Source organism: Aureobasidium namibiae (genome assembly GCF_000721765.1).
Source record: "Aureobasidium namibiae CBS 147.97 unplaced genomic scaffold scaffold_28, whole genome shotgun sequence".
Lineage (NCBI taxonomy): Eukaryota > Fungi > Ascomycota > Dothideomycetes > Dothideales > Saccotheciaceae > Aureobasidium > Aureobasidium namibiae.
The window spans coordinates 116,037-133,287 of NW_013581181.1; the positions used below are offsets into that span (position 1 = coordinate 116,037).

The window sequence follows — 17,251 nt, forward strand, 5'->3', positions numbered from 1 at the left end:
TATCGACCTTGTCTTGAACCGTTCCAGCTCGTCTTCGTGGTCTTTATACAATTAGCCTTCCAGGTGTAGTGTAACACAATACAAAAAGTCATCAATTGCTCAATATCATAAACTGTCATAAATACTCGATTGAGGTGCCTGCCTCACTTCTTTCCAACATGTCAAATACACTCCTGGTGTCGCGTTATTTCCCTTCAATATCTCACACAACAACACCAGAAGTCGCACGTTCCTTTATAGCTTTCTGATCAGCCTTGTATTGCTTCCTCCACTCCTCAGCATACTTGACACCATATCCGTGCTGAAAGACCTCTCTAACCTCCTCCAGTGTCATGTTCGAGGCTTCAGGGAAGCAAAAGTAAACAAATACTAGTCCAGCGGTACACAATACAGCGTAAAAGCCAAAGGTGCCACTAGGTGTCATGCCCTTCATCATCGAGAGGAAGGTAGACGAAACAACAATGTTAGGACCCCAGTTGAAGATGTTGATGAAAGTGGTTCCCATCGCACGAACTTCCATGTTGAGAAACTCGTTGGCTTGCCAGGGTACACAGCCCAGACCAGCAGCATAAAAGGCCACAAACAGGATCATGGAAACGAGGACCACATATGCTGGCCACCCAATGTTGTCGTCGGTGAGCTGAAGAGTCTTGAGGTCGAGAGGGATGTAGTGGAAGCAGACGGCGGCTAGAGCAAGGCAGAGAGGCATTCCCCACATGGTCCACAGCAGGATGCGACGGCGGCCAACGCGGTCGATGATGAAGATAGAGAGGACGGTGAAGACCCAGTTGACGACTGCCACAACAGTGCCTACTGCAATAGGGTTGCTGAAGCCAACAATGTCGAACAGGGTGGACGAATAGTACATGAGCGTGTTGAACCTATTCGAAAATGTCAGTGAACATGCCAAAGGAGGACATGATGATAAGGACATACCCGCAGAATTGCTGGAAGAACATCAGGCCACAAGCAGCAGTTAAAGCACGGAAGTTGGCTGGGATAGTGAACAAATACTTGACGGCCTTGCGAGATGACACCTCCTCATTCAGAGCCTTTGATGCGTTGACACCGGCCTCGATTGATAGAACCTTGTCTGCAATCTGCTCTTCCGTGCCTTGAGGGTAAATCTTTCGCAATACAGCGATGCATTCTTCGCGCTTTCCGTGTGCCATCAGTTGGCGAGGTGATTCGGGACAGAAGAATAGGAAGCATCCTAGCATGATAGATGGCAAGGCACCCAAGCCGATCATATATCTCCAGCCGTGTTCTACTTTGTAGAAAGCAGCAGCGAATGCGTAAGCCAAGACCGAACCGGTTCCGAGGAAGATCATGTCGATTGAGATCATGCGGCCACGATCTAGCGAGTATCAGTTTGTGCATCTCTGGTGTACTTTCTTGGTTTCAACTCACACTTTGCAGGAGAGATTTCCGCAATGTACAGAGGAATGATCATTGCAGCGGACCCGACACCAAGTCCGATGAGAAATCGGCCAACACACATCTGGGCGATCGTGTATGAGGTAGCTTGTACGATGGCCCCAACGGTGAACAACACCGAGGCAAACCAGATACTGGGTTTGCGACCATACCGATCACTGGTCAAACCAGCAATTATCGAGCCGACAAACGCTCCGGCAGCGCAAAGTGCGGTGATGGCTTCTTTCTCGTGGTCCGAAACAGGTCTTCCGTTGAGGTCATTGCCGAGGACGACGAGGACGCCAGAGATGACACCAGTGTCGTCTGACTCGTTATTAGCCATGACCGAAGTGTTCAAGTGAGACAAGTATACTCACAGCCAAAGAGTGAACCACCGATAGCAGTGGCGGTAGCACATAGCCAGACGAAAGGTCCTGGCTTGGTGTCTTCGATAGAGTCGAGGTTGCGTTCCTTCTCAGCGCTTTCGGTGGCTGTGGCGGTCTTCATCTCGATGAACTCCATCTGCATGTCTCCACCCTTGGGTTTTTCGGACGACATGATGGAAGGTGGTTGGAGAGAAAAAAGGTATGGGGTCAAGAGGTATTGGTTGGATGAGTCAATCTCAGGTCAATGCGTGGTATGAGAGTCCATCTTCCTGGGGGATGGCTCAGCTTTTTATATATCCTCACATCTCAACGCATGATATGATCAGAGTTTGTCAAGATCCCCGCATCCCCAGACTACGTGTTGTCTCAAGGCTCGCAGAAGCCGATGGCAGGCGGCGGCGAGCACGAGCATTCTACCAGTATTGGCGTTAGGGTTAAGTACAACCGCCACACGAATGGCGACAGTAGGAGCTGTGGGATCATTTTGTGGGTAGTCCGGGGCCGTTCATCCCGGCCTGGGGTACTGTGTGGGGACTGGTCATCCAATCGAAGGCATGAAAATGCTGCAGACAGGTACGGTTGTGGTCAACCCGGTCGTGTATCGAGCTGTTTCGTGGAGGGCGCATCTCGACCGGGCCGAGGATACGCTAGGACTAATGTGATCATTAGGAAAGTTGACCTCCGCAGCCGTACCTTCGATAACTATACTCGACAAGAGTGGTAATGATTTACCCGGGACGTGTGATCTGCTGTATCCAGGACCTGAGTTATGTTCATGTGCGTCTTACGGAATATGGCTTCCATCGCAGCGTCCCGACTTGTAAGACAAGACAGTAAGGATCGGGGGTCGATTTCCCTATTTTGATAAGGCGGTGCCTCCTCAATTGGAAAGGAGCAAGTTGAACGACGCACACATCATTAAGGTACTCCAATACTGTAATGCTGCCTCCCACACGCCGACTCGGCCTTTGACCGCAAATCTGGTAGAAAGTTGGTTTGGCGGATCAAGTATTGACCAAGTCTCATCCATGCCGTCTTGAGACAGGTTAGAAAAGGGATGCACAAAAACGAGAAATCGTCGCTAGGAGAGGGCAATAACATAGTTCCACTCATGACTATGAACATCAACAAATATTACCATATAGCACGTCACGTTACCTCGAAAAGACCTCAATAGATATAATAAGTCTGAGCAAGAGGCAATACACTCGCCGGCTCAGCCTCACAAACCATACCATCAGCCTCAACAATCTGTGTACAAGTCAGCAAACTGTGCCTCAAAAGCTTCATCATTGGAAGGGAAATGGATCAAGACTCACATAGCTCTCAGCGTCAACTTTCATCTTGGGCTTCACATCATTAAACTTCATGTCGGACTTTCCGATGTTTCTACAATTCTTTACAGCTTCCACTCTTTTCTTCAAGCCGCATTTGTTGCCGACACCTTTGGCTTGGGCAGCTTTGCTGACAAATACGATACTATTGTGAGCAACCGAGGCGCCAAACATTGGTCGCATAATCATAGGCTCGACGGTAGGGATACTGGCATTGGCGTCGCCCATGAGACTGTAAGCAACCATACCTCCCTTGATGACTTGAAGAGGTTTTGTGCCAAAGTTGGAGGGGTTCCACAACACAATATCGGCTAATTTGCCTACTTCAATGCTTCCGATGATGTGGGACATTCCCTGTGCGATGGCTGGGTTGATGGTGTATTTGGAAATATAGCGCTTGACGCGGAAGTTATCGGCGCCAGTGCCTTCATCTTCAGGGAGGAAGCCTCGCTGCTGTTTGTTCTTGTGTGCAGTGTTCCAGGTGCGGAGAATTACTTCGCCGCAGCGGCCCATGGCTTGTGAGTCTGAAGACATCATGCTGATGGCACCAAGATCGTGGAGAACGTCCTCGGCGGCGATTGTCTCGGCGCGGATGCGCGATTCGGCAAAGGCGACGTCTTCGGGGATATTGCGCGATAGATGGTGGCAAACCATTAGCATGTCAAGGTGCTCGTCGAGGGTGTTGTTAGTGTAGGGGCGTGTGGGGTTGGTGCTGGAGGGCAAGACGTTCTCGTGCTCGACGACGGAAATGATATCGGGTGCGTGTCCACCACCAGCTCCCTCAGTATGATAACTGTGGATGGTGCGGCCTTTGAACGCTGCCACGGTGGTCTCGACAAAGCCGGATTCGTTCAGAGTGTCGGTATGGATGAGGGTTTGGATGTCGTGTTCATCGCAAACACCGAGACAAGTGTCGATAGCCTTGGGTGTAGTTCCCCAATCCTCATGCAATTTGAGGCCGCACACACCAGCCTCTGCCTGCTCACGCAAAGGGCCAGGCTCACTGTCGTTGCCCTTGCCGGTTATGCCTACATTGAGCGGTATAATATCAGTAGCTTGAAGCATACTCTCAATCAACCATGCGCTTGGTGTGCAGGTTGTTGCATTGGTGCCAGTGCTGGTGTCTTGTTAGCAGTTTGCCACGGCGCACTAGTGCTCGGAGCTCTTACCTTGGCCCAGTACCACCTCCAAGCAAAGTTGTAATTCCCGAAGCAAGCGATTCAGGGGCTTGTTGAGGACAGATGAAATGAATGTGGCTGTCAAATCCGCCGTAGGTGACAATCTTCTTCTCGGCGGCAATGACATCGGTGTTGGAGCCGACGACCATGTTAGGATCAACACCATCCATGATATCCGGGTTACCGGCTTTGCCAATTCCTACGATGATGCCATTTTTGACGCCGATATCAGCCTTGAAGATACCAGTATAGTCAACAATCAAAGCATTGGTAAAGACCAAGTCCAAGCAGTCGATATCTGAGCGTCCAGAGGCTTGACCCATGCCATCACGGATACTCTTACCTCCGCCAAAGGTGCATTCATCTCCATACTGGGTCAAGTCTTTTTCGACTTTGATCCAGAGATCGGTGGCACCCAGACGGACGAGGTCGCCGGTGGTAGGGCCAAACATGGATATGTAAGCTTCGCGCTCCAGAGTGAACAGATCAAGGTGAGCAGAATCGCCAGCAGGCTCTGGGGTATGGTGGAATCCACCCTTCTGCAGTTTCTCGACAAGACTTTCGGCAATCCGAGCATCATGAAGAGAACCAGTAGCAAGACCGTTACCACCCTTGATAACCTGGTTCCCACCGATCTGAACGAGGTTGACGGTCTTGGTGTCACCAGGCTCGAAACGGACAGAGGTTCCAGCAGCAATGTCCAATCTGTATCCAAGTGCTCTGACACGATCAAAGTCCAGCAGAGGGTTAGTCTCGACAAAGTGATAGTGCGATCCAACCTATTGACGTCAGTCCTGGTTCATTCTTCCTTCGTTGTGACAATGACCTACCTGGATGGGACGGTCTCCCTTGCTAACAACCTTTAATTGTATCCTCTTTCTGTCCTTGTTCAAGGCAATCTTGCCATTTTTGAGTGGTATGACTGCACCAGGCTGTTTCTCGGGAGCGTATTGCGAGGGATCGGCATGAGGGAAGACATCTTTATCGGGTATGGGCAGGAAACTGCCATATAGGGCCTTTTCGAGATCGCCGTCATCGGAACTGATAGGGTGGTGGACGGTAACCAAGTAGGTACCAGAGGGAAAGGTTCCTTCGACTTGCAGCTCTACCAGAGAGTTGACTACGGGCGGTAGGACATGGCGGCGGCCGAGGATGGTCTTGCCCAGGGACATGAGATCTGCCACTGAATGGTTGCCATCGCGGATAAGCTATCGGAACGCGTTACTTTGGTCTGAAGCCTGGACAAAGGAGATGGGAGTTGGACACACTTCTTGGAGGACGCTTGCGATCAGAGCCTAGCCATACTGTCAGCGACCATGTTTCTTCTAAGAGTGGTAGCAGCAGCATACCGTCGCTTCAGTCTGGTTCAGCTTGACACCGCGTGCCAATCTTCGCTGTGCAAGCTGGCCGACTTGCGAAATGACCAGCTTGTCGAGCTGCAAACGATCATTGTGTCAGAGAAAACAGCAGTTCATGAACAGTCTCTCGAGATCGCGTACCTCTTTCGGAGTCAAATGCATTTCGTATGACGACCAGAATACCTAACCACTCGAGTCATCCGTAAGGTTGACACATCGAAACTACCCCTCATTCGGCCTTGGCAGTGCTATACAGCTATCATGTGCATTGTACACCCTCCATTTCCTTTTACGCATTGCTACTCCTTATCGACCTCATCGATATCCGCAAGAAGCAACTTCTTTCACGGCCTAGTCGACATCTCGTAAAGATTGCGCAATGTCTTGGATATCGTTTAGTGGACGCATTGAGCACTCTCATTTACTTGCAATCGATATACTGTAGGCCCGTTTCTGGGGAAATGATGGAGAGATATTAGGATGATCACACGTTCGCTCACACCGGTTAAGAATTGGAAATAGAGAACGTAGAACAATCAGAAAAACTCAAGGACAACGGGTCAATTATTCATATAAGTCTAGCGACCGAGTGAGCCTTCGGATGTAGGATTGGATTATAGCTAATCAAAAAGCCAGGGTCATCCGAGTCACTTGCATTTATAACCATCTCAGCCAACACTCACCAATCTTTACAACAAGGTGAATGAATATGCTTGTCTCGATTGCAAAACCGCTCTCGTACAAGCAGAAGCGACTGCTAACGTCCGATTATACCCATCAAGTCTCAAGAGTTTCACCGTCCACTGCACGATTAATGTCCTGAAACTCCCCTGTCATCTAACGGCTCTGAGCGTGTCAAGAAAAAGACAGCCTTCTAGAAAGACGGGACGTCATTCTATCGCCGCCTGAACCACAAGGACAAAGTTTGTGAAAAGCGATACGTCTTGTCAAAGGTTGGCCCTCGTCTGCCACGCCTATCTTGGTTCTGCTGGATGCTTTGACACGACTCAGGCGTCCAGTCGAACAATTTCGCATTAACTCCCATGCTTAGAGATACGCTCGTTGGGACAAGACATCATAATGGACGTCGGCTTGCCAAACCTCATTTTTTGCAAGTTGCTGTCAATACATTGGACGTTCACCATCCGATGACCATCGCGTATTCTCTGATCGACTCTGCAGCCAAACATTGCGAATCTGCCTTGGCAATAATGGACCATGATCCCTAGACAGGTTGATCTCAATTTCTGTTGCCCGGAATAGCCATGGTTTGACGGAGCGGCTCCCTGCAGGCTTCTTTGCCAATATTGTGCTTAGTCGGCCGCCTCGTTTGGCGTTGCCTTGCCGTGTCTAAACCAGAGACTGCTCTTCCCATGGAACATTGGACATGAGGACTATGTGAATGACGGCATCCTCAGGTACATGGAACATTTGTGTCAGAGCACTTTGCCACATAACGCACGACAGATCTGCCAACAGATTCTAGTGAGGATGGGTAATTGATTAATCGTGGATGGCTGAACCAGGCAGAGACATGATCCCGAAGCACGAGCCCTGGTGATAAAGTATGTTTCTCAGCTGAGCCTGGCAGGGTGCTTCGGGGAAGACGGACTGCAAAAGCTCCTTGATTGACCGCTGCAATAAAGTCAGCAGCTGACAATGTTGATTAAATGCATGGCATCGGGAGCCTTCAAAGCAGCATTGTTTGAGTGGTACTTTGTATGTGTACATAACTCAGGAGGAACAAACCGTTGACGCATGTGATTTTGGCGCATGTTCGTTTCAGGGCCTCGACGCGGAAAATAGAGTTCGACCGACCAGCCGCCTCGCATGCCGCTTCCGGCGCCATGCAAGTGATGGTTAAAGCCCATGTGAATCTTGTCAAAGTCTCGTTTGTTGCCATCGATGTTTTGAGTTGGTGGTCCCTATTGCTGCACAACTCATGACTTACAATCACATCGTCATCTCAAGACCGCTTCGTCGAACCCGACGATTGCGGCATATTAACAAACAGGACGAAATTACCGACAGATGGCGACGAGTCTTTTAATCTATTCGAAGTGATCAAGGCAACAATGTGACGTCGATCGTCAGCACGATCTCAAAGCAATGGCAGCCAAGTGGGCCAGACGGACGGCAGCTCGCGGGCTTACAACAGACGGTGCAAGCATCATCCGAGTAAGAGAAAGCAAACGGGTAAGCATGTCGGCCAAAAGAATCAAGGGCAGAGGTGAGGAAAGAAGGGCGAGCGAGATTGGTAGGACAACATCTGAAACGATGCAGAAAGCTGTCGCTGGACGCCTGGTAACGGTGGGAAAACGAGTGGACCGAACAGATGGGTACCGAGACAGAAACAGAGAAAGCAAAACGGGCTGAGTGGAAGGAAAAGAGTTGCAAGAATGGTTGGAAGATGGGTGGATAGGCAGCGGTCAAACAAAGTGTCTCGGAGAGTCGGCGACAGGCATCTATTGGTATTTGGATTGGCCGATCTGTGTAGAGGCGCGCTATGGATGGTTTAGATTTGGGACTTGGCTGAGCAGAGCCGAGATGCAGACGAGTTAGGGGGAGTCTATAAACAACACACGGGAAATGTTACCTAGCGCACACCAGAGACTGGCTACCAAGAAGACTGCAGGAAATGCAATATTATCAACGCGAAGCTATAAGATGGAGATTCGTTGTGTTGTGAGAAAGACTTGCAAGGAGCGTGGATAAAGTAACGCTCGTAGCAACAACAGGACAAGTATGCGAGATGCTACTCTGATGTTGTAGAGATGGTCGTGTTGAATGATTAGCATTCTTGCAGCGACGGGCAGTCGAACGGTTGCGGTAAAGGGGCTTGAACAAACAAAAGAACGGGACGGGATTTTGAGTTTACATTATCAGAACATGCCAACGGTTTCTGGTCGAGAAGTGAGACGTCCTCTGTGCTCGCCTGTGGCTACCTACTCGTCGTGGTGCTGCTGTTGGATCATCCTGTCGTCGACTCGTCGAGCTCACTCTCTCTCGCGAGTTCTCTGGATCGAAAGTCATCGAGCTGGGTGCCCAAGGCTTTGTATTAACGCTCAGACCTTTGTTCGCGCTTTCCGCTTTCTGCCAGTGAAATTAGCTGCTAGCGGATCGAAGGCTGCGTTTCATCACAGTCCATTCGGAGGGCCTCTGAGAGCGATTCTTGTGCCTGGTTTTCGAGAGTCCTGTCGTGTTAGCTCACCGCCCACGCGCTTTTCCTATCATCACACGCATCCATCCATCCACTCAACTTTGTCCCGGCCGCAACACCTCTCCCCGGTCGACCGCGCCGACTTCTGAGCCATTTGACAGCGCTCCACCTAACCTGACGTGCGCCCTGCCCGCCGTCGTCTATCCTCAACCATAGAATGTCGTCGGCCGCCATACATGCCGTCGCGCCACAGCATTTCCAGTCCTCGCCGAATCCCTCGCCCTCGTCTGCGCGCAGGCCTCAGAGTCAGAGGCCGTCTACAGCCAGTGGTCTTTCACACTTTGACAGTCCCTCTACCGCAGCCGCCCGTCAAGTATCTTCGTCCTCGACCAACGCTTCGCCCAATCACCGAAAGATCTCTGCCGCCTACGACTCGATGGAACCCGCCATGCCTCAACAGGAGTACACATCTACACATTCTCACCTCAACGCAGATAGCCCATCCCAGGCCCGTCGGAAAGACATGGACCAGTCCTCATCACCAAGACACATAATCCCTGACACTCTTCCCCGTGAGGACAGTGCCATATTGAGTAGGCTGGTAATCGACGACCCCCAGGCCGACGTCGCTCGCGAGAGAGCCCGTGTCGCCGAAGCACAGCCCATGTCTGCCAACCACCATCACGAGTCCACAATCTCAACCATGGAAGCCCCCGAGGAGGCTGCCGCACCCCGCCGTCGTCAGGAACATCTCAAGTCGAGTCACCCTAGAAAGGAGACCAAGTTTGGAGAGTACATTCTTGGACAGACACTGGGTGAGGGAGAGTTTGGCAAGGTCAAGATGGGGTGGAAGAAAGAGGGGGGAGTACAGGTTGCCATCAAGTTGATCCGCCGTGAGACGCTGGGCAACAATCCTAATCGCTTGCCAAAGATCTATCGCGAGATCTCGATTCTACGTGGACTGCAGCACCCCAACATTGTACGTCTGCATGAGATGGTCGAGACTGAAAGACATATCGGTATCATCCTCGAGTACGCATCGGGCGGAGAACTGTTCGACTACATCCTCAACCACCGCTACCTTAAGGACAACGCGGCTCGTCGGTTGTTTGCACAGCTCGTATCTGGTGTTGGCTACTTGCATAAGAAGGGTATTGTCCATCGCGACCTGAAGCTGGAGAACCTACTGCTGGACCGCAACCGCAACATTATCATCACCGACTTTGGTTTTGCCAATACCTTCAGCCCGGACGACGAACTGGGCGAGGACATCGAGTACAACCTGAACAACAAGGACTTTGTTACCAAGATGGGTCTGGAACACATCCTACCGACCGGACACCGTCGCGGTGATCTTATGCAAACGAGCTGTGGAAGCCCGTGCTATGCTGCGCCAGAATTGGTTGTTAGTGACTCTCTCTACACTGGTCGCAAGGTCGATGTGTGGAGTTGTGGTGTCATCTTGGTACGTCAACCTCAACTCACGTCGGTAATCCAGTGGTAAGCTAACCTTGACTAGTATGCCATGCTTGCAGGATACCTGCCTTTCGATGACGATCCGGCCAACCCAGAAGGCGATAACATCAACCTTTTGTACAAATACATTGTCTCGACGCCCTTGACCTTCCCCGAGTATGTCACACCTCATGCTCGCGATCTCCTGCGCAGAATCCTGGTCCCCGACCCGAGAAAGCGTGCCGACTTGTTTGAGGTTGCTCGTCACAGCTGGCTGAGCGAGTACGCCCATGTTGTCGGTTTCATAACAAGTACCACAACCACCTCTGCCGACATTGTCGACTCTGGCGTTCCTACCGAAGACCAGTACGACGTACCATCACTCGCCCGCAGTGCATCAGTCAGGGAGCCTTCCAAACCCAGTCAGATTGCAGTTGTCGGTGGTCTTAGCAACAAAAACACCCCTGTCACCGAGACCGAGTCCAAGACACCTCGCGATGCTAAGCGTAGAACCGTTCAGGTCGAGTACGTTGCCCCTCAGTCTCAGACTGCAAGACAAGCACCCATCTCGACCTCTTTGCCCACCAGTGCTGTCCTGGCACAACCTCTCTCATCTCAAGGAAGATCTCGTGCAAGAGGAGACAGTGCTTCGGGCCCCGTGGCCGCCAACCCTGCATCTTACGATCCTTCACTCAGCTCTCAGCGTTCTCAGCAGCGCCCCGCAACTCAGTCCGCCATGTCGCCTCCAGTCCGTCCAAACCGCGAGCCTCCACGTGCAGTGACCGACTCGACTTCCTTCAATGTCGGTTCCCCTACTTCGGGCGCTCGTCCCACAACCAGTGGCTCAAGACTGCCATCTCGTGGTAACTCGTATGGTCAACCTGCTTTGGCTACTGTTGCCGCTACCAATGCAGAAGGCCGCTTCTCTCAACCTAAGCCTTCTGGATCTGGATACATCATCTCTGGCCCCAACTCGCAGGACAACTCGAAGAGAAACTCCTACACAGGAAGGCCAGTCAGCCAGTATCTGCCCAACGATGCTCAGCCAGTTCCTCAGCAGCCTGCAGAGAGACCTGTCCGTGGACACAAACGTTCTAACACAATGGAAAGCTTCACTACAAAGTTGTTCGGCCGCACTAATTCCCGTCGTCAATCGGCAACTCCACAAGAGATCGCCAATGCTCGTCAAGAAAGGGAAAAGTCATCGCGCATGTACCCCCCTGTCAGCATGAAGAACCCAATGCCTCACTCTGGTGAAGATCTTCCTCGTCCTTCTACCGAGTCGTCTCGTCGTTCCTTCGGCTATAACCGCAAGAACAGCGAAACTGCTGGACCTCGCTCGTCAAGAAGATTCTCTTTCTTGCCTGTGTCGTTCTCTAGGATGAGCTTCTCTGGCGCATCTGGACCCGAAGCTGCTGATGGCAGTAGACGTGCCTCTGTTCAGGCTAATGCTCGCAGTCGTCCCGCGTCCAAGCAATCTCCTGTGATGGCATTTGGCCAAGGTAGAAGCCGTTCGCCCAGCCAGAGTACAACCGGCAGCAGTATCCCCGTCATGCCGGAGACTAACGCAGATGGCCGCCGCAAGATGCCTCATCAACCTGTCCGCGGCGCAACTGCTCCCGATCTTACGAAGATGCAAGATCCTAGTTTCCCTCAGCCGCAGCAGTCGTCCAGACAACAACCACAAGGACAGCAGTACAACAACTTCACTCCTCCGCAGAGCAGCGCTGGCCGACCAAGACAGGACAACTTTTACACACCATCACAATCTGCAGAGTCACAGGCCACCGAGTCGATCGCCCAAACGCCACGACAGCAATATCCCGCCGGTTTCAACGAAACTGAACCTGTCGTGACCAAGCCTCAACATCGCCAACAAGCGGTTTTGCAGAAGAACCGCAAGTTTGGGGACGCATATGAAGGTCATGGCAACGGTGGCAGCAGTGGTGGTGCTCGACGAGTGATGGACTGGTTCCGCAAGAGAGGCAAGGACAGAAGCAACTAGGAAGGCCTATGTCCGGCTTGTTGATATTCTTGTCTTGTGCTCTTCTTGATTCTTGAGCAGTGTTCTCCTCTTTCTTCTTTCTGGAGTACATTGCTTCTTTGCATCCTTCTTTGCCTGTTCTTTTTCTTATACCCTTTTCTTGTTTTCCACCCTTTCTTATTTGACCGCCGCCCCCTTCTTACTATCCACTTTCTTCTTTTTTTGCAAACTTTCTGAACTTGATGATAATTGCTTCCATCAGTTCATGTTTACTCTCTTGGTCAGCGCGGCGTTTCTTCTCCATCTTCCAATCTTCTTAAGCGGGCTTCTTTCTTCCTTGTTTGTTAGCAGACGTACACTTCTTCACTTTTGGGCATTAGGGGCATCAAAAACTCTCGGGGGGATTGTTTGTTGAGAGTTCTAGGGAAGATTTTTTTTCCCTTTCTTTTCGAATGTTTTAGTCGGAACTATTATATCCTTGCCTTTTGTTGTGTTCGTTTTTCATAAAATTGTGGCATATACGTTTTCTCTTTTTTCACTTTTTGAGCAGCTTGGCCAACTCGCTGGCAACGGCGTCACCGACCTCTGCGGTCTTTGCCTTGCCGCCAATGTCGCCAGTCTTGATTCCTTGCTCGATGACAATCTTGACGGCCTCGTCGACTGACTTTGCGAGTTCGGGCTCTTGGAGGGAGTACTTGAGCATCATGCCGACTGAGAGGAGCATGGCGACGGGGTTGACGATACCCTTGCCGGAGATGTCGGGTGCGGAGCCTACGCAAAAAATGATCAGTAAGGGTCGAAGCAGAAAAAGTCGAGAGGCATACATACCGTGGATGGGCTCGTAAATACCGTTGCACTTGCTCTTGCCGTCAGGGACACCACTGAGCGAAGCGCTGGGCAACAGACCCAAGCTGCCGGGGATGACGGAAGCCTCGTCGGAAATGATGTCGCCAAACAAGTTGCTGGTGACAACGACACCGTTCAAAGCACGAGGGTTCTTGACCAAGATCATGGCAGCGCTGTCGATGAGCTGGTGACCAATCTGCAATTGAGGAAATTCCTTGTCCATGACCTCGGTGACGACCTTTCTCCACAGTCTGCTGGTGGCGAGCACGTTGGCTTTGTCCAAACTCCAGACGGGAGCCGGGGGGTTCTCGGCGAGAGCGAGGTTGGCGGCGAGACGAGTGATGCGCTCAATCTCATGGCGCGAGTAGGGTTCGGTGTCCATGGCGTAACCCGAACCGTCGTCCTCGGTGCGGTCGCCGAAGTAGATGCCACCGGTCAGTTCGCGGACAATGTTGATGTTGACGCCACGGCAGACTTCGGCCTTGAGTGGTGAGCCCTCGACGAGCGAGTCGGAGGCGAAGAAGCAGGGTCTGAGGTTGCCGAATGTGCCCATCTCCTTGCGCAACTTGAGAAGACCCTGTTCGGGGCGGACTGCGCCAGTTCCCCATTTCTGTTGTATCTTGTCAGACCAGGCCAAGCATGTTTTCCGGACAACGTACAGGACCACCGATGGCACCGAGAAGAACGGCATCGGCCGACTTTGCGGCGCTGAGAGCCTCGTCGGTAAGGGGGATGCCGTGTGCGTCGATTGAGGCCTGTAAAAGATCAGCTTTGGTCAGGGACAAGGTTGCATGAGGAGACGTACACCACCAAGCGGTTGCTCGTTGAAGTTGAAGGAAATGTCCTTGGCCTCCTTCTCGATGACCTTGAGAATCTGTGGGGCGCGTGAGTTCACTGTCCATGTCCCTTTGCGTGTCCATGGCTGTGTACCTTGATAGCCTCAGCTGTAACCTGTGTGCGACTGTGTGTTAGTAAATTTGGACAGCGGTTATGTCATAGGTGCGGTCGTACCTCAGGACCGCAGTGGTCACCTGTCGGAAGTCAGCCTGGTTCGGTTCTCTGTCTCCCAATACGGCTGGAACTCACCGCCAAAGACGACAATGTTATATGAAGGCATGTTGATGTGTGTGTGTGTTGTTGTATGAGTGTGGATGATCAAGTCCAACTTTCGTCCAGACACTTTCCCACACGACAGTGGGGAGCCCACAGCTTCTCCGATGTCGGCTCCTGCCCATCAAGACTCTCCGCATCGGCCCGCATCCGCTTACGAGGTGTCTCCACCGAAGACCTTCGGAGGCCCAAGTAACGAGTCGAAGCAGTCTTGAGTGTCCGTTACAGTCCGGAGCATTCACTCTCGTCGAGCCGTGAGATTGACCTGCTGTAAGCCTAGACTTGAGTCAGAAGTACATCTTGCAGTTCCAGAGGTGCAGATTATTTAGGATGTATGTTTTGGTAAATATGTTTCGTGTTCTTCGTGATGTGAGTGAGCAACGTCCACTGCTCTCCCCCCGTTCTGTGGAGATGCTGTAACTCCGGCACATCCTTCTCTTCTACCGACTCCTCAATCCCCAGCAAATGCGATGCAGTTCTTCTTCTGTGGCCTCATGCTTCATCTCTTTTTCAAACCCAGACCTCCCAAACCTCTCTTCTTTCCACCACTCTTCTGACCACCATCATCCACCTCCATAGCATCAATCTCAACCACCTGATCCTTACCTGGCAAACCCTCAGCCCTTTGTACTTGCTCCGCACGCACAGCCTCCTCGTGAGACCTCTTCTCGGCAGCATCCATCACGCTCTTCATCTGCGCCTCCAACTCTTTGAGCACATCGTCGCATGTGTTGCTCCATGTATCCAGGGATGCCATCATGCGCGTTACACTGCCAGGGTTGAGATCGCGTAGGGCGGCAACACTGCTGATGGCGACGATGCCTTGTGCGGGGTTCAAGGTGGCGGTGAGGAGGTCTGCGTAGATGGCGTCGGTGACTAGGCGTTCGAGGGCCAAAGGCGAGTCGAGAGACAGTGCAGATTGCAGGTTTGCGTATGTGAGTGGGGTGGTGGGTGTTGTGTTTGCGGCGAGGGTGAGGAGGGTGAGAAGTTGGAGTTTATGTTGTTGGACTGCTGACAGCGAGGGCAATGTTGAGGCTAGAGCTGTTGTTGAAACTGCGTTAGTCTTTGGTATGCAGTGAGGAGACTAGAGGAGGAAACTTACTCTGATATTCAGCCCAGGTTCCCCAGGCGAATAGCTCGAGCAGCGTGTAGTGGTTACGGTATTGAGCATCGTCGCGCAGACTCTGAATGTTTGGCGTCTGGAGCAGCTCGCCAAAGACGTAGGTGTGAGTGGCTGAGGTAGCCTGGGTGACCAAATCGGCAGCCGCGCGAGCTGATGTGGCCGATTTTGACAGAGCGAGGAAAGGTGCCAGCGCGTTGATTGCTCGGCTTTGTTCCATGGTGAGCGGTGTGATGTGTCGATGGGTTTGAACTTCAGGATGCTGATCTGATGTGGAGAAAAAGTCGAATGAGGGAAGCGCGATCGTATAAGTGAATGTTTGTGGTTGGTGTGTTTGTACTGATGGAAGGTGCTTTCGGTTTGATCGTCGTCATTGTCGATGCGTCCAAACTCCGACCTCCGACTGCCGCTCTCACCGCCTTCACTCCCTCTTGATGCAACTCGTGTGCACACTGATATCTAGAAGATCCAATCCTCAGCATTTTCCGTCCACATCCAACAGATTCTGCCTACTCGTCATGGGCTCAGCCCGCCACCTCACCATCGACTCTGCCTCTTCATGCCCAGTCTCCCCCATCTCCCTAACAACCTCAGCATCAATATCCCTCACAATACCACGATACCTCCTACACATCTCATCCCCATAGTCCTCCAAGTCCGGTATCGTCCACTGATCATACAATCTCCCATGCGTGTTTACCACAGCAAAGCCCCCATGAGCAATTAAAAACCTCCAGCAGAGATAGCAAAGCCATTTCGATGTCCCTATCACTCGGGGAGTGAGGTATGTAGATGTTGAAGGCGTGTTGTGTTGAGAGATCAAGTCGTAGTGCACAGCCAATTGCACTTCTGCGTGTACATGGCATGATTTCGCCCAAGCCTCGTGTCCGATATCTGTAGCCACAGCCTCATATGGCGTCAAGAATGCCAGTTGCAGATTTGACCCAAACAAAGTTGGATACCGTATACTGTGTGCAATCAAAGATGTGGTGACGCGCCAGTATGCCCCGATTTTCTCTACTTGACGCAGACACTTGATGGCAGAAGCAACTTTGGGCGTCGGCGATGCAGTGATGCTGTTTTCCAATCGTTGTGCAAAGTCTGCGATATCCCTTGTTTTGCAGAACCCGTAACTCGCTTTGATCAGTGCGTGAGGATGGCGTTGCTCCTCCTGAGATGCTGCTTCGACTGCCTCGAAGCTTTCATAGATGGCAGCGAGTTGCTGCACTTGAGCTTCCACCGAACGTCTCAACACCGCTTCCTTCTTGGTATAAACGAATTGTACCCGATGGAGAAGATTCGTAAAGTCCTGCCAAAGAGGCTTCTTGTGTTGTTTAGACAGATACTTTGGCTTCTCCCACTTGGTCGATCTCAGCCGTGCGAGCAGTCTTCGGAAATGCAAGTCCACGATTTGTGAAAACAACTCTTCTGTGCGTGCTGTATCATCGACCTCGGATACTGTACTGAGGGTGTGCGTGATTGCGTTCAGCGCATCCCTGACCTGATCGTTCAGCGAGAGGTCCAGCGCCGCAAACCGTACTGTCAGTCGAGCTGGTTGAAGATGCTCTTCCAAACACACAGCCGCAACACTCTGTGCTCCTTCTTCGATGGCAGCCAAGAATGCAAAATCATCTGCAACTTGCTGCTCTACACTCAATGGCAAAGTGTAAATTTCCTTCAGTTCATCACTTTGAACAAGAGGAAAAGTCTGTGGTTCGACTGGCACCGAGTTTGTGATTTTCTCAAGGTCTACCAGGTGTTGACGAAACGTGTTTTCGGGAAGATCGCGCCATATCGAGGATTCTGAATTCGCTGTCCGGGTCTGCAGTCGTGACATTTTGACATTGGTTCAAGGCCGGGAGGCATGTGACGGTCCGCGAGATTCGATAGAATTTATCAAAATT

General features: G+C 51.6%; 6 protein-coding genes across 6 annotated transcripts; 1 reads left to right on the top strand and 5 right to left on the bottom strand.

Moving 5' to 3' along the window:
- Positions 1-202: 202 nt before the first annotated feature.
- Positions 203-1,923, bottom strand: M436DRAFT_58338 (myo-inositol transporter; the record flags this gene model as incomplete). The annotated part of the gene is made up of 4 exons (XM_013567198.1): positions 203-881; positions 937-1,357; positions 1,411-1,740; positions 1,794-1,923. 4 exons carry the CDS (start codon positions 1,921-1,923, stop codon positions 203-205), a joined length of 1,560 nt encoding a protein of 519 aa, XP_013422652.1.
- Positions 1,924-2,972: 1,049 nt separating this feature from the next.
- On the bottom strand, positions 2,973-5,834 carry M436DRAFT_58367 (urease; the record flags this gene model as incomplete). Its single annotated transcript, XM_013567203.1, has 7 exons — positions 2,973-3,053; positions 3,122-4,253; positions 4,306-5,093; positions 5,145-5,522; positions 5,583-5,609; positions 5,664-5,750; positions 5,814-5,834. The coding sequence occupies 7 exons, from the start codon at positions 5,832-5,834 to the stop codon at positions 2,973-2,975; spliced, it is 2,514 nt and encodes an 837-aa protein (XP_013422657.1).
- Positions 5,835-9,355: 3,521 nt separating this feature from the next.
- Positions 9,356-12,292, top strand: M436DRAFT_58382 (kinase-like protein; the record flags this gene model as incomplete). Its single annotated transcript, XM_013567205.1, has 2 exons — positions 9,356-10,297; positions 10,352-12,292. The coding sequence occupies 2 exons, from the start codon at positions 9,356-9,358 to the stop codon at positions 12,290-12,292; spliced, it is 2,883 nt and encodes a 960-aa protein (XP_013422659.1).
- A 514-nt stretch (positions 12,293-12,806) lies between these two features.
- M436DRAFT_58373 (3-isopropylmalate dehydrogenase) lies at positions 12,807-14,234 on the bottom strand (the record flags this gene model as incomplete). The annotated part of the gene is made up of 7 exons (XM_013567204.1): positions 12,807-13,042; positions 13,100-13,727; positions 13,777-13,872; positions 13,923-13,991; positions 14,048-14,068; positions 14,129-14,148; positions 14,204-14,234. 7 exons carry the CDS (start codon positions 14,232-14,234, stop codon positions 12,807-12,809), a joined length of 1,101 nt encoding a protein of 366 aa, XP_013422658.1.
- A 540-nt stretch (positions 14,235-14,774) lies between these two features.
- On the bottom strand, positions 14,775-15,567 carry M436DRAFT_13631 (uncharacterized protein; the record flags this gene model as incomplete). The annotated part of the gene is made up of 2 exons (XM_013567179.1): positions 14,775-15,268; positions 15,330-15,567. Coding segments are annotated over 2 exons (732 nt in total), but the record flags the coding sequence as incomplete, so codon positions are not given.
- A 255-nt stretch (positions 15,568-15,822) lies between these two features.
- M436DRAFT_76898 (uncharacterized protein) lies at positions 15,823-17,184 on the bottom strand (the record flags this gene model as incomplete). Its single annotated transcript, XM_013567238.1, has 1 exon — positions 15,823-17,184. One exon carries the CDS (start codon positions 17,182-17,184, stop codon positions 15,823-15,825), a length of 1,362 nt encoding a protein of 453 aa, XP_013422692.1.
- Positions 17,185-17,251: the final 67 nt, after the last annotated feature.